A 15000-nucleotide genomic window follows, 5' to 3' on the forward strand; every position below is an offset into this window, starting at 1 on the left:
GGATCCTCATAGGATCTTTCAAGGATCGTAACAAAGATCCTTTCAAGATCACTTTAAGGATCCTTTTAGGATCCTTGAAGGATCCTCATAGGATCTTTCAAGGATCCTGATAAAGATCTTTTCAAGATACCTCTGAAGATTCTTTTAGGATCCTTAAAGGATCCTCATACAATCCTTGAGGATCTTTCGAGGATCCTTTTAAGGTTTCTTTCAAGATCACTATAAGGATCCTTCAAAGATCCTCAAAAGATCCTAGTATGATCTTTAAGGATCCTGTCAAAGATTTTATTAAGATCCTTTCAAGGATCCTTTTAAGATCCTTGTAAGATCCTCAGTCACTCTTTGAGGATCTTCAAGGATCCTTTTGAGGATCTTTCCAAGATTTTGTGTGTGGATCTTGGTAAGATCTTTGCAAGATCCTGATAATTTCCTCAAGGATCTTGATGAAGTATCCCAAGAGTCCTCAATGTTAGAAAATCTTTGAAGATCCTTTAAAGATCCTTCAAGGATCCTGTGAAGATCTTCATCTTTAAAGATCTTTGTCAGGTCTTTGAAGATCTTTGAAGATCTTTAAAGATCCTTTAAGGATTTTCACCAGGGTATCCTCAGAAAGTAGATCTTAGTAAGTACTCTTGGTATCCAAAAAGAAAATTGGGGGTAACCATGCTATTTTGAGAGATAATTAAGCTTCAATTTGAGAAAGAATGCCATACATTGCTTTGTATTTTAAAGCTTTTTACAAATATAATATTATTCATGAATTATCTTTGAAAAATGCGTGGTTACCCCAATTTTCTTTTTGGATTTTAATAACACTTGTTAAGATCTACATTTCCTTCATAATCACACACCAAGGCAAAAAATTAATATTGTTAATTAGTAGGCACCATCCTTAATGTCTCAGTCCTAGGGGTCAATGAGCTAAAATAATAATAACTATGAGGGAGAGGAGGTAGAGGTGGTTTTAAATTAATAACCCACTCACTCCTCAACCACCCTCATTGACGAGCTATTGTCTTGCGTTAGACAGAGTAAAACCTATTAAGTTTGAGCGAGTCTCAGAGGTCAGTGGGTTATATAATTTAATTCAAAAACGGATTTTACTGTTATTTGCACACATGTAAAATGTACAGGGTTCTCAATTTGGGGGAATTTCAGATTTAATAAAATAATCCTCATAATTATTATGTATATGTACATAAATTATATTGCATTTCAAAGCAATCATTAATTTGTGCATATTAAATAATGCAAATTGTCATTAACTTTACCATTCCTTTGAAGACTATTCAACTGGGTTTGGTGGGAAATATGGAGTACAGACGGACAGAGTTGATAAGGTAATGTCAAGTTACAAATTATGTGATTTGGGAATAGACTAAGTACAAACATTTAGAATACAGGACTGTAATTCGTCATTGTTAGCATCTTACTATAAATTAAACCATTTGCTGAACAAATGCGATTTGCGTTTTAATAGGGTTAAATTGAATGTTAAATTGCTTTGCAGGTAGCTGTTGGGTTTCAATATGAAGGCAAAACAGATAAGCATGAATCACAAAAAGGTGAGGCCTGCGTGTGTTTGCTGTCGCAGTAACCATTAATTATTACAGTAACGGTTAGTAACAGTAATGCAGTAACAGTAACAGTAACGCAGTAACCATTAAAGATTTTATTACAAGACATTGCATGCACATGTACATGGATTGGTCTGATGAAGGTGGTTTCCGTGTCCAAGACTTTAATTCCTGTAAGTAATTAATATTATTTTTACACGTTAACCTCTACTCTAACAGACTATGCTAAAGGTTTTGGTGGGAAATATGGAGTACAAAAAGACAGAGTGGATAAGGTAAAATTTACCTATAATCTGTAGACTATGGGTGTGGTTTTGTGAGCTACTTGTTTCGGTTTCTGGACAGTGGGTGAAAAGGCAACTAAAAAATCCCAGGCAGGATGGGGACATAAAATCTCTGCAACACCCGTCAGATGGGCTACCTATTGAGCAACAAGAACTCCTGGTGTTACAGTAGATGCACTCGTACTACTCCTTAAGAATTAAAGGAGAATAATTAATAGCATTTTCAAGACCTCTGTCACAGTTTTTCACTATATGACCTCCCAGCTGGCAAATAACATTATATGTCTGTTTCTATTACTTACAAGCCTCCTTTTATACATGTACTTTTACTCTAAGCATCTGGAAAGTTCTGTTGCTATTAATTTTATAATGTATTACAAGGTCTACTATTTGTGGAAACTGCTGAGTCATATTGAAAGAAATTTCTGGAACATTACAGATTGTAAGATAATTCAGGCCTTCTGATATTACGCGATGGTGCGATTTCGCACAATCGACCTCAAATCGCATCCGATCGCACAATTCACGAAAAATCGCGTAATTCACAAAAGAATGCACAAAATTCATAAATTTAACTAAAACAAAAATCAACAAGTTTCTTAGGAGTTCCTGCATAAATTCGCCATTTTAAAGATGATTTACCTTGGAAAGCGGCTAAAAAACTGTTTTTTTGTATCCTGAAACCTTGAAAAACAAGCTTAAAATTGCTCAGAAAAAAATTGCATAAGTTACAATATTTAGCGCATAATTGGCCTTTCTAATCGCATAATCTGCCCTGCAAGTTTTGCACAATATACATTTTTTCATAGCATCCTATCAGTAGGCCTGGATAATTATAGAAAAGTCTGGAATTACATGACAAATAAACTAAAAGTAACGCTGATCCTCATAACAACATGTACATGTACACTGGTCTATGGGCTTCCTTATTCTTATGGTTGTGTTACACAATATTATCCATTCATGGTTGCATTTTTAATTTGAGACATTGACATTGTAGAGCCCAGAAGCTCAATGGGTAGAGCATCAAACCGGTGTTACTTTTAGACTACAGCTGTTGGGTCTGGGTCCTACCTGACAAGTTTTCAGTTTCCTTTTTCGCTTGTTGCCAAGCAACTACTGTAACAGTAGCTTTAATATCATTATACGCCGGTAACCACATGACTTGGACGGTGTATTAATTATTACCAGTATTTTTGATGGTAGAAAGGTTTTTTTACAATTAGGAATAGTGGTCGATGAGGATGGTTTGTGTGATTCTTTTAAAGGCTTCAGAAGCAGCATCAAGCTTTACTACAATTTTTCATGTTTATTTCAATGTTTCAATGTCTACATAGTAGGTAAGAGTGCAATACAATTATGCACAATATACGTGTAACCCAGTGAATGTTTATTATAATATCATGCTGAGTACATGTAGCTCTTTTTTCCAATACTTACTTTATTGCTGTACACTTGCAGGCTGCAGTTGGCTGGGAATACGAGGGAAAAACATCAGCACATGCTTCACAAAAAGGTTAAACTTTTTAAAACAATTTTTCTTGCAGTTGATATCCGTGTAGGTGCAAAAAATATTAAGAGCTTCAAAAAGTCCATTGTTATATTATTCGTTGTACAATCTTTTTTTCCTTGCATTGCATTAATTTCCTGCACATGCATAAGATTTCATTTTTCATAATTTTTCCTAACATTAAGTTTCTTTAATCAATTGATTTATTGGGTGACAACTAGACTGGTAGCAGTGACTGCCCCTTCAACATTGAGTCAGCCAAGACACCCACTTTTAATAGTCACGCAAGCAAGCTGAAGAGCGGAATGGGGATTCTTCCCTTGATCTTTCAGCTCACTTGTGTGACTAAAGCGAGCAGCTTGACTGACTTAAGAGGGACTGCTAGCAGATGACTGGTACGCTATTAACAGTGTTTTTTTCTGTAAGAAAGACTACACAAGTACGTGTAGAATTGAAACTTGCAACCTTTTCATTTGGAGGAAATTGTGATTGTGACCATAGGCCACGAAGTCCTGATTGCATTACAAAATTGAAATCTGAAAAAAAGGAAAGAGTTTTCTGTTTGTTGGGACAAATTGTCAGCCCCCTCGCAGCATGTCTTGTTATTTTTAATTTTCATCAGTCAATTTTTAATTTCCTTCTTTGTTTGCAGATTATTCTAAAGGTTTTGGTGGCAAATATGGAGTTCAAAAGGACAGAGTGGATAAGGTACACATCAAGGTCCTTTTTGTGTAATCATACATTGAAATGTGGAGGTGCGGTGGCCTCATGGTCAGTGTGCTCAACTCCGGATCGAGTGGTCCAGGTTCGGATCTTGGCCAAGGACATTGTGTTGTGTTCTTGGGCAAGAAACTTTACTCTCACAGTGCTTCTCTCCACCCAGGCATATAAATGGGTACCGGCAAAAATGCTGGGGGTAACCCTGTGATGGACTACAAGCAATTGCAAAAAGGTTGAGACACTGAATGGAAAATCCACCTCTTCTTCCTAAAACTCCTCTTCTAGTTCATAAGAAAAGGCTGAACGCCCCTCCCTCCCCCCTCCCCTTTTTCAATGTTGATACCCTTTAGTCTGAGTGCCAAGTGGAAATGGAAACAACTTTGCTTGGGGGGGAAGGGGGGCTGGAGATGCGCTGACTTGAATGACAAGCATTGTACGGTTATCAACAGTGAGTGTCTCAACTCTTTTTGCAACTGCTTGTCTCGATGGCTGTCGCGTGTAATTCATCATTGCGACTAAACGGAACAGTCAATAGGTTCAGCAAAGGTATCAATGGAAAGCAGAAAAATGGAGCTTGAACTGGAATAGACGTTATGGCGTTCTAGTTGGGTTCTAATTGATAAAAATAAACTTGAAAAGTAGTGCAAATTACCCAGTTCTATTTATAACGTTACATACGCTGTTTTGTCGAGTAAGCGCGGACAAAGTTTGCTTTCGCAATGATTTTGCTGATTTCATCCGTCGAAAGTTTCCCAAAATGTTTAGGTGAGGTGCAAAGAGTCATTCCAAATTATTTATCCAAGATAATTGTCCAGTACTGAACTATTTCAAAGCACGTAGGGTGTTGAATAGTGCAGGTGCAAATTATTTTTTAACACTGGTTCGCAGTTGCCATATTATAAATCCGATTGAGAACGTGTTCAATTTAGTAGAACAAGAGTTTCAGCGCCAAGCGATACAGAATACCTACGAGACTTATCAACAGTTTGCTGAAATAGTGTAATGTACACTTTACGCCATGAGCGGCGACACTGTTATTGATAATATAATCTCTTCAATGAACAATCTCTCAAAGGCTTAAAATTCACGATAATGGTCAGCGAACGAAATGCTGAAAAGCTGTTATTCCTTGTAGATAAATCTCTTCAATAAAAGTGAAGGACGGTTCAAAACAAAGAAATAAACAGGTTACGGAATGATAAGCTTGTCATTCTTTTATTAACTTATTAATACGTCACCATGTCAACGCGAACATCGTAACACACACAAATACATTTTCGTCCAAAAAAAAGGCAACCTTTTCCCTTTTTGACATGCAACACATGCAAATGGCGAGAAAAACAACCTGAGATAGACTTTTCATGATTACAAAAGCAACAGGCAGTTAAAAGAAGTTTTCACAACGGTCTACATAATTCCAACGGTCTACACTCGAAAAACATTAAGAAGTAGATAAGATTTCATTAATTCTACTGTAGACCGTAGACCGTTGACCGATGACGCAACCATTGCATTACCCGTGCCTCACGCCATGGCCACTGAGTTACAGAAAACCGTTAACTTATTCTAAAACAAACCTCCCGAAACATTTTGCACATTTTCGAATCTCCTTTAAAACTTAGTTTTCAGGGATTTCAACCAACTGAAATACATTAGCTTACTATTGACCGAACAGACATGCGTTCGTATGAAATTCGATCCTACCTCACGGCTAACTGAAAACCACAGACTGTCACTGGAAATACTTTCAAATAAAAAACGGATTCCATTGCAAATTGCAGTGAAAGACTAAATTTCCGGAAAGAAGTTCGTCCTGTTGTCACACAGCAGAAGAAGCACAACACTCATTTCCCTGCGTACTATTTACGTAAACAAAACGTGATCGGTACAATGTACGCACGCTTATTGTGTGCGCTCTGATTTCAACTAAGACTTCTTACAACATATTGACACTTTCAACACCAAATTTGACATCAAACCAACCCAAAACTGTGTTTGTTGCCGTCAGAAAATGTGTTAATGACTACCTGAAGCGTGCAAGAGGTGAACACCCAATTTCGTCCTAAATGATTGCCAATTATAGCACTTTCAGCACACCTCAAAAAAACCACATTTTCAAACACTATTCCTCACTGCGCAAACCTACCCGAACTAAACAAAGTTCTCTTCAAAGCTTACAATACAACTGTCGTATATGCAAGGTCTCGCCCCAAAAAAACAAACAGACAACCCAGCAATACGGAGGTAAAACAACTAGACAAGCAATTGCAAAAAGGTTGAGACACTGAATGGAAAATCCACCTCTTCTTCCTAAAACTCCTCTTCTAGTTCATAAGAAAAGGCTGAACGCCCCTCCCTCCCCCCTCCCCTTTTTCAATGTTGATACCCTTTAGTCTGAGTGCCAAGTGGAAATGGAAACAACTTTGCTTGGGGGGGAAGGGGGGCTGGAGATGCGCTGACTTGAATGACATGCATTGTACGGTTATCAACAGTGAGTGTCTCAACTCTTTTTGCAACTGCTTGTAGCATCCCATCCAGGGGGGACTAGAAATACTCCTAGTCCCTTCATGCTACAGAAACCGGAGATACTGTAAGTGCCGGCCTGGTGGGCCTTCTGGGCTCATAGCGGACTTTACATGTTCCTAAATACCGATTGAAATAATGCCATTCTTCGCAGCAGTATTAAGCTGCCAAGTTTCCAGCCATCAATTGAAAGCAAATTTTTTGTAATGCTGCAGGAAGAATATCGCCTTTTCAGCATAGAGATATACATATTTTAACGTTTTGTGAAAACGAAAAAGCTTAGCGACCATTCTCTGGGTGACTGAAGCAAAGCAAGTTCTCAGGGTTTCGGGGCAGTGAAAATTCAAGGAACTGAAGGGGGATGAGAGTTTGAATCATTTTTCTTCACAAAAAAGGCACAAATCAGCAACTATTGTAGCAGGTCATGAAGTTTTCAAGTGCTACATTTTAATATTCAGGTCTCTGAAATTGTGATAAATAATTATTTTTGGAGCAAAAACCCATAATTATAGTGACACGGAACTGGCCCAGCGAGGTTAAATTGTTGCTAAGATTTGAACTTTTGAAATTTTAGAACAACTCACCTCTAGGCATTGATGACAGCTTTCCTAAACACATATCTTTCCTAAGCCCCGTAATTACTTTATTTTTGGTATTAAGGACGGTGCCTACTATTGTTATTGCGCATACGTTCTGCGCATCTCCAGATACTCGGATTTCCTATCGGTGATGCTTACTAATACAGGGATATTTTTGCGCAGTTTGAAACTACCCGGAGAAAGTAGATCCTAGTAAGTACTCTTGGTATCCAAAAAGAAAATTGGGGGTAACCATGCATTTTTCAGAGATAATCAAGCTTCAATTTGCGAAAGAATGCCATACATTGCTTTGTATTTTAAAGCTTTTTACAAATATTGTTCATGAATTATCTTTGAAAAATGCGTGGTTACCCCCAATTTTCTTTTTGGATTTCAATATCACTTGTTAAGATCTACATTTCCTGCATAGTCACACACCGGGGCAAAAATATCGTTAATTAGTAGGCACCGTCCTTAAGTTGAAACAAGTCATTAATTTTGCTTTCATGTGGTATCTTCGGTGTGCAGTGAAAAGGGTAAATATTTTTGCAGTTCAAATTTACTCACTTTGATGAAATTCCTCTAAACTCTGCACTTTCGCCACCCAAAAGCCAGCCAAAACCGTCATTGGTAGCTGAAATGTTTGTGAAACTTTCAAAATTCTCTTGGTTACGAAAATTGAAAAATCTGAGGAAAATTGCTAACAAAAGTTTTTTTTACTGGCTGGAAACTGGGCAACATACTGTACATGTATCAAAGTGTATGATTCTATTTTTGGTGGTCTCATCAAATCGCTTTTCATTTTGCCAGTTTTGTATTAAATTTTCACTGTTGGCTTGGAACTTACTGTAGGAAACCATGGAATGAAGGCTATTAAATGCATGGGGTGTCAGAATAATATTTAAGTTGTATTTTTTTTAATTGCTTGCATTTGTCACATCTTTGTTCCATGCAAGATATGAGAATGTGAAACTTGGGAGAATTAATTTGGTCATTTGCATTATCCAGTACGCCTGGCCCCAGTTGTTCGAAGGATGGATAGCGCTATCCACTGGATAAATCACTATCCATTGGATCATAGCTCAATTGTTTTCGCTATTACTTATCCACTGGATAGTAATAAATTTATCCACTGGATAGTAATAAATTTATCCACTGGATAGTAATAAATTTATCCACTGGATAGTAATAAATTTATCCACTGGATAGTAATAAATTTATCCGGTGGATAGCGCTGTCCATCGGTTGAACAGCTGGGGCCATTAGACTAGCTTCATTACACCTGTCCAACTACTAAGACCAGAGTGCTTTGTTAATTAACCCTTTCAATTTTCCATGATCTGAATGTTCGTCCCCCAAACTACATGTAATACCATTGGTTTCTTTGTTGGGTAAGTCATGAGAAGGTGGTGTTTCTTCCTCTAAGCTGAATATTCTTCATTCTCAATACCTGTCTGACTGACCTTTCATTGAAACTGAGAGGGGAATTTACATGCTGATCTATCCTGGGAGTCAAAGGGTTGTTATGTTTTTAATGTCAGGATTCTTTAACAGTTCTCTCAGGAACAGAGAAGCACTCTTAGACTAGTTTTAGGTCAAATTCCCCTAACAATATACAGTAGAAGCCACTCAGTGCAATAGTTATGGTGTTAAATTATCCCTTCTTGAGGAGGATCATGTACAAATAATGATATAACCGCAGTGGTTTTTCTCCTCTGTTTGTTTTCATCTTGTGCCCAGAAAGTTTAGGACTGTGACTTGCACAAAGTTGCGTTATAAGTTTTTACCACACAAACGGTTGCTGGAAGTTTGGATCCCATTTCAGTGGAATACAGACTTTGTTAATAAAACTACAATTTGATACAGTTATGCCGTTGCATTAATTGTCTCCATTTTATTTTAGGTTGCTGTTGGGTTTGACTATGAAGGGAAAACAGAAGCTCATGCATCGCAGCTTGGTGGGTTTTAATTAAATTGGAGCACGTGCTTCAGTCAAACCGCATTTACCAAAATTCAAAAATACAAAAAAATTGCCAACTGCCCACCTGCTAGCACACACTGGGGGGCCTTAAAATAGCTGAGGAGAAAATCCTACCTTTGTTATTGATAATTTAATTTGATTTTCAGCAGAAAATGGTATGACTTTTTTTTTCAGATAAAGACTTGAAACCATAGATCCTGTGTCCCAACCCCTTCTCATAAAGATACCATGCAGTATTTACAAAGTTAACACGCTCTTAGTTCTTAATGTATTTAGTTTATAACAACAAATCACAGGGCACCCAGAGTTATTTTGTAGAAATGTACATTGATATCACTTGACACTCCTGTGTGAAACTACATGTTTACTTTCAACAACAACAACGTTTATTACATACAATACTAGTTACAGTGAAATGTTTGTCCACTCAAATTTAGCAAAGCTAATCTAGTTGGGTGGAGCAAAGATACAGTGTAAAATAAATAATTGATATATTTATAATGACAAATATTACGAAAGGAAATAATTAATATTTAAGTAGGAGAGTGAATGGTTGACAAAAAAATACCTTGTCTTTCCAAGAGACTACATGTAGTTTATTGTCTTCAGTAAGGGTTCTTTTTCTTTCATCATTCCAATAGACCACTCCAAAGGATTTGGGGGAAAGTTCGGAGTACAAAAAGACAAAATGGACAAGGTTAGTATTTTATTTCCCCTTTTTTGGATTTATACCATTTATTTGTACTATTTCAGTTGTTTCTTATCAGTTAATATATAAATAATACAGAATGTAAACACGAGGCTAAATATTACTTCTCCATTGTTTCTGAGAGGTTGTAGGATTTTCAACACTCACGCAACTTTTGTAGCATTACATTACTATGCGTACATCTGTTTTCTTTTCTTTTCTTTTATCGCCGTAAGCCATATGCTGGTTTCCGTTTGTAATCCGAAGTTAAGCCCTGTTTGGCGGGGCTTTTATCTTGATGGGTGACCGTCTGTATCTTGGGCCTTGTGGTCATCGTATCATTGCATTGTTTCAGTCAATCTCAGTCTGTTTCAAGGGTTTTCTTCGGGTGCTCAGGTTTTCCTCCCTCATTAAAATGGGCTATTAGCTGATTACATTTGGCTTGTTTGTTAGATGCAATCACGTACCTTGCAGGGGACCTCGTTCAGGAGGCAGGGTATCTCGTTTATGTGGCAGTGTGGCACAGTAGGTTAGGGCGCTTGCCTTGAGATCCGGAGATCCCAGGTTCAAGACCCGCTCTGACCACTCAATGAATTTGATCCTGGTAGTCACTGCTTCAACTTCCAGCTGCACTTGTAAATAGCCAACTGGTTTGCCTCCGGCCAATTGGGATTCTTAACAGTTGTTGTTGTTGTGTTCTGTTGTTTCGTTGATTGTTTCCTTGGCCCTGAAAAACCCCTATGGGGAGCGGTCAATTAAGTATGTATTGCACTGTATTCTATTGTATTGTGTCGTGTTGTACTATACAATGAGAAGCAAAATAAATCGAGACGCGTTCACTTTCCTGCGCTTTTTTACAATTTACATGTAATGGCTTCCAAAATCACTGCGCGGTGATTGTTTCACCGGGCAGTTATTCTTTTTGCTCTTGGTCTAACCTAGCCCTAAAGTTAATTGGTGTGTACTGTTTTGGTATTGTGGTACATGTAGAACAAATTGTAACCATTCATGCGTCAAAGTCAACTGGTTCTCTTTCCTTCCTTTCGCAGGCTGCCGTTGGATATGAGTACCAAGGAAAAACTGAGGCACATGCTTCGCAAAAAGGTGATTCCTTCCATTTCAGTGTTTTTGTTCCGTCTTTTTTATGATAAGCGCGCGTAACGTAGTGAAGAAGTGGAGAGCGGGCCACGAATTTTCAAAGTCCAGTTCTTCGATTATTAGGTTGAAAAAGTGCAAAGCTCACTGTCACAACATTTGAACTGTTTTTGGTCACAAATGCATATGTATGCGTAAATTAGTAGTGCACTGAAACGCAGGGACACAAGAGTACGTGCAAATTCTAGGTTACAAGGGCGCAGGCGAATGCCAAGAGATTGGCGCACAATGATACATTCAATTGAAATAAGACACATGCACACAAGAGTACGAAGAAAGACCCAGACACGGGCGCACACGGGTACATACACTGTTTAAAAACTGAAAAATCCCATATTTGAAACAAAGAACGTGCTTTTGTTAAAATGAAATTTCAATCAAATGAGTTTCAGCTGCTTGACCCCGGGGAGTTATCATGAGAACACTTTCATATATTGCGACCTCCTTGACATTGTTTGTATTTACGTTAATTAGACCTACTTCCCTCATTTTAAAAACAAATATTCTTTTGAAATTTGCTCGTCGTAGCTAGGCTAGAAAGGCTTATTACCATTAGAAGGAGAATATTTTATTCGCCGGCCGCCATTATGAAAGAGGTCTATCCCATCGCCCGTACATTTCCATGGAAAGTGAGGGAATCAGGGTTTTTGACAGTTTCGTAAAGTAGCGGATATATTTCTGAAAACACCGGACGTGACATTTTTGACGCCGCAAGGCGCCTTGCGAGCGGAGAAGGCGCGAGCTACCCAGGGGCGTGGAAGCCGGGCCAGGAAATTTTAAAATAGAACACTCCGAAACGCTGTTTCTAGTGTTTCTGGAACCCAAGAACCAGTTTCCCAGACAAGGCTGCATTTCTCTCAAATTCTCTTTAAAAAGTGAATAAACAAATTATAATAATAAAAAAAAAATAGAACAAACCCCTCAAATAATAGCATCAGACAAGTACCGGACATGGAATGGGAAACCACCGAACGAAACGTCCGGCGTCCGGCCTCAAACGAAAACCCTGGGGAATAATAACGTTTTGAGAAGTATTATGGATGCAGGTTGAGAATTCTTATGAAAGAAACATAACATGATTAAACTCCAACCGGCAGGAGGCAACGGATTGGTTGTTTACTACCTGCTAGAAGTTAGAACTGCATACGGTATCTCCGGAGACAAATGTGGCCAAAGCTCAGAGCGGGATTGGAACTCAAAACAACTTCTTGCAAATCAGTTGGCCCAGGTCGCCTTCCCAAATCACTCTTAAACGATAGACTTCTTTAAAAATTTATACGCATTCAGTTTGATTTGAATTATTATTTTTTAATTGACAGTCTAATGCGATTTATTCAGTGTCATTTGAATTAAATCTCTCTTTAATACTCGACAGACTTCTATGAATAGTTCTATGCATTCAGTGTCTTTTGAATCAAATTTCTCTTAAACGACAGACTTCTATGAAGAGTTGTATGCATTCAGTAACATTTTGAATTAAGTTTCTCTTAAATGACACACTTCAAAAAGAGTTTTAATATTATACATTCAGTAACATTAAAAGAAATTTTGAATCAATAACAGTCATATTTTAGAGACACACCTATGCGCCTCACTTGTACCCACTAAGTAGGGACCACAGTAAATGGTTTCGTTGTTGTGGCCTCCCTGTCCTTACTTGCTTTCTTCTTCTGTTCATACAATATGGACGAAGTTCAATAAAATAAAATAAAATAAGTATGTACCGCCGGTACGGTAGGCTATTTTCGAATTAAGTACATGCATTTTTTTTAAATATTAGTTCCTACTGCAGTTCCTGTAGCTGGTCTTCTCAAACACAGCAAATTTGTCTTGGGTAGCTTTCCTTTTGATTAATTCTGATAAAAGTGATTTTCTCTAATAGATCATTCCAAAGGATTTGGTGGAAAATTTGGAGTTCAAAAGGAACGGGTTGATCAAGTATGTATTATTTTGGCCTTCATAGACGATTTAAAGTTATTTATTTTTATCAATTTTAAGGAACAAAAATATATTATATTTTATTTTACAACAGATTTTCGAACTTTCGTCCTTACTTGCAACGTTCGTGTTTTTTTAAAGACTATCAATTTAGGCGAAACTATTTTCGGAACTTCGCAGGATTTTTACTTATAACATTTCATGTGTTCTTTAATGTAACTTTCATTTCAATAACATCGCATATTTGTCATATATTAGTATGCAAATCTTGCATTAACGAATATTTTTTAAAAATCTATTCCTTTAATATTGCATTTGAACTAGAAAATGTCGTCATGATGACACCGAATCGTTGTTCATTTCTACTGCTTATTCTATGCTACACCGAACCGTTGCTTTTAGTGTATCGGTCATACAGAAGCACTGGCATTTCATTTCCTCCGCATATTCATTGTAACCGCCTAACAATATAAAGCTCATGTTTTCAATGATTCTAAAAATGAATTCAGGAGTATTCCTCTACATATTAATTGTTGCTGGTTTGCTCTTTTTTCCAGTCAGCTTTGGGCTACGAGTACCAGAGCAAAACAGAGGCGCACGCATCGCAGAAGGGTAAGATATGCTTGCTTTTCCATACCCATACTATTTTCGCTGGCAACATTTCTCCATTTCTAACAAATGAATGAATGGTAAAGGCGCGGTTGGTAAATGAATGAAGAGGTGTAATCTTTTTGATCGTTATTATTCGGGGACACTAAAAAAAGTGCAAGTGCCCCTTTGCAGGAAAAGAATTGGCCAACGACCTTCGGATTTCTTGTTCGGATTTAGTACCGCTGAGGTGTTGGAGACTCGAGGGAATTACAATTAGGGGCAACATTAGTTTGCATACTCCTCGAAAAGAGTAGATTTCCACCCATGCGCGAATTCCTCAATCTCTGCTCTTACTGTTTCGACCCCCTCCCCCCGCCCCTTTTCAATGTTACAACCATGTGACAGTGGTGTCCACGAAGCGTTTTTCAACACTGACTCAAACAGGGGAGGGAGTGCGTCCCTTTCCATTTACATGTACAGATGTCCTTTCTTTTTCAACCATAATCTTCCTCAAGTTAAATGTCTCAACATTTTTCAGGTCTTTAAATTAGTTTTAGTTCTGTCTATATAGAAAGAGAATTGTCACCCTAACTAACCCATTGTTTAAGGACGTAGCTCATAAGATTCCCTTATGGCTGAAATATGTTCAGAATTTGCTACAGCTCAGTGGTAGAGTATCCGAATTGACTGAAAGATCGTGATTTCGACCCCCATTGTTTTTATCATTCGGATTTTTTTTTCAATTCTCCCCAGTCGTTTTCAAAAAGTATCTCTCTTTATTTTGTATATTTGGCTGCCTTGTTTCTGCGCAGATTACTCCAAAGGGTTCGGCGGCAAGTATGGAGTGCAAACGGACAGACAGGATGCCGTAAGTTTGGTTTTTGTATCTAGTAAGCGAGGCATGAGAGCAAAAACGCCACCAAACAATGTACAAACAACGCTTGCAAATAACGCTTGCAACGCTTGCTTGCAACGCTTGCTTGCGTTGCCAAACAACGCTTGCTTGACGTTCTGGGGCCGGTTGCTCGAAGCCTGGTTAGCGCTAACCGTTGGTTAAGAGGTGTCAAAACCTATAGATTTCCGTGGTATTTAACACTGGTTAGCGCTAACCATGCTTCGAGCAACCCGGGCCAGATCGTGTGCGCAATGACAATAGAATAACACTGTTATTATTCCCAGTCCTTTCGCATGTAAAATGCGAACCACACTGATGCAGAAATGAAATTGTTGAACATCTTTCATACCGAGCAAAGGTTTGGAAAGAAATCCCAAAATCTAGGTAGCAGTACTGACGCAGTGTTGAGAGCACTCACTTCCCACCTATGCATGCGGCCCGGGGTCAATTCCCAGACGTGACGTCACATGTGTGTTGAGTTTGTTGGTTCTCTTCTCTGCTCTGAGGTTTTTTTCCCCGGGTACTCTCCTCAAAAAACCAAGCTAATTGTATCCCCAATT

General features: G+C 38.1%; 1 protein-coding gene across 1 annotated transcript in view; it reads left to right on the forward strand.

Annotated features, from left to right (window-relative positions):
- Positions 1-15000, forward strand: part of LOC138008347 (src substrate cortactin-like) — a 38315-nt gene that overhangs the window by 12960 nt on the left and 10355 nt on the right. The window contains exons 7-17 of the mRNA XM_068855662.1: positions 1285-1340; positions 1511-1565; positions 1797-1852; positions 3323-3377; positions 4024-4079; positions 9096-9150; positions 9815-9870; positions 10911-10965; positions 12899-12954; positions 13512-13566; positions 14358-14413. Coding sequence (XP_068711763.1) covers positions 1285-1340; positions 1511-1565; positions 1797-1852; positions 3323-3377; positions 4024-4079; positions 9096-9150; positions 9815-9870; positions 10911-10965; positions 12899-12954; positions 13512-13566; positions 14358-14413 — 611 coding nt within the window. The remainder of the gene's footprint in view (positions 1-1284; positions 1341-1510; positions 1566-1796; positions 1853-3322; positions 3378-4023; positions 4080-9095; positions 9151-9814; positions 9871-10910; positions 10966-12898; positions 12955-13511; positions 13567-14357; positions 14414-15000) is intronic.

This window comes from Montipora foliosa, chromosome 6 (assembly GCF_036669935.1).
Source record: "Montipora foliosa isolate CH-2021 chromosome 6, ASM3666993v2, whole genome shotgun sequence".
Lineage (NCBI taxonomy): Eukaryota > Metazoa > Cnidaria > Anthozoa > Scleractinia > Acroporidae > Montipora > Montipora foliosa.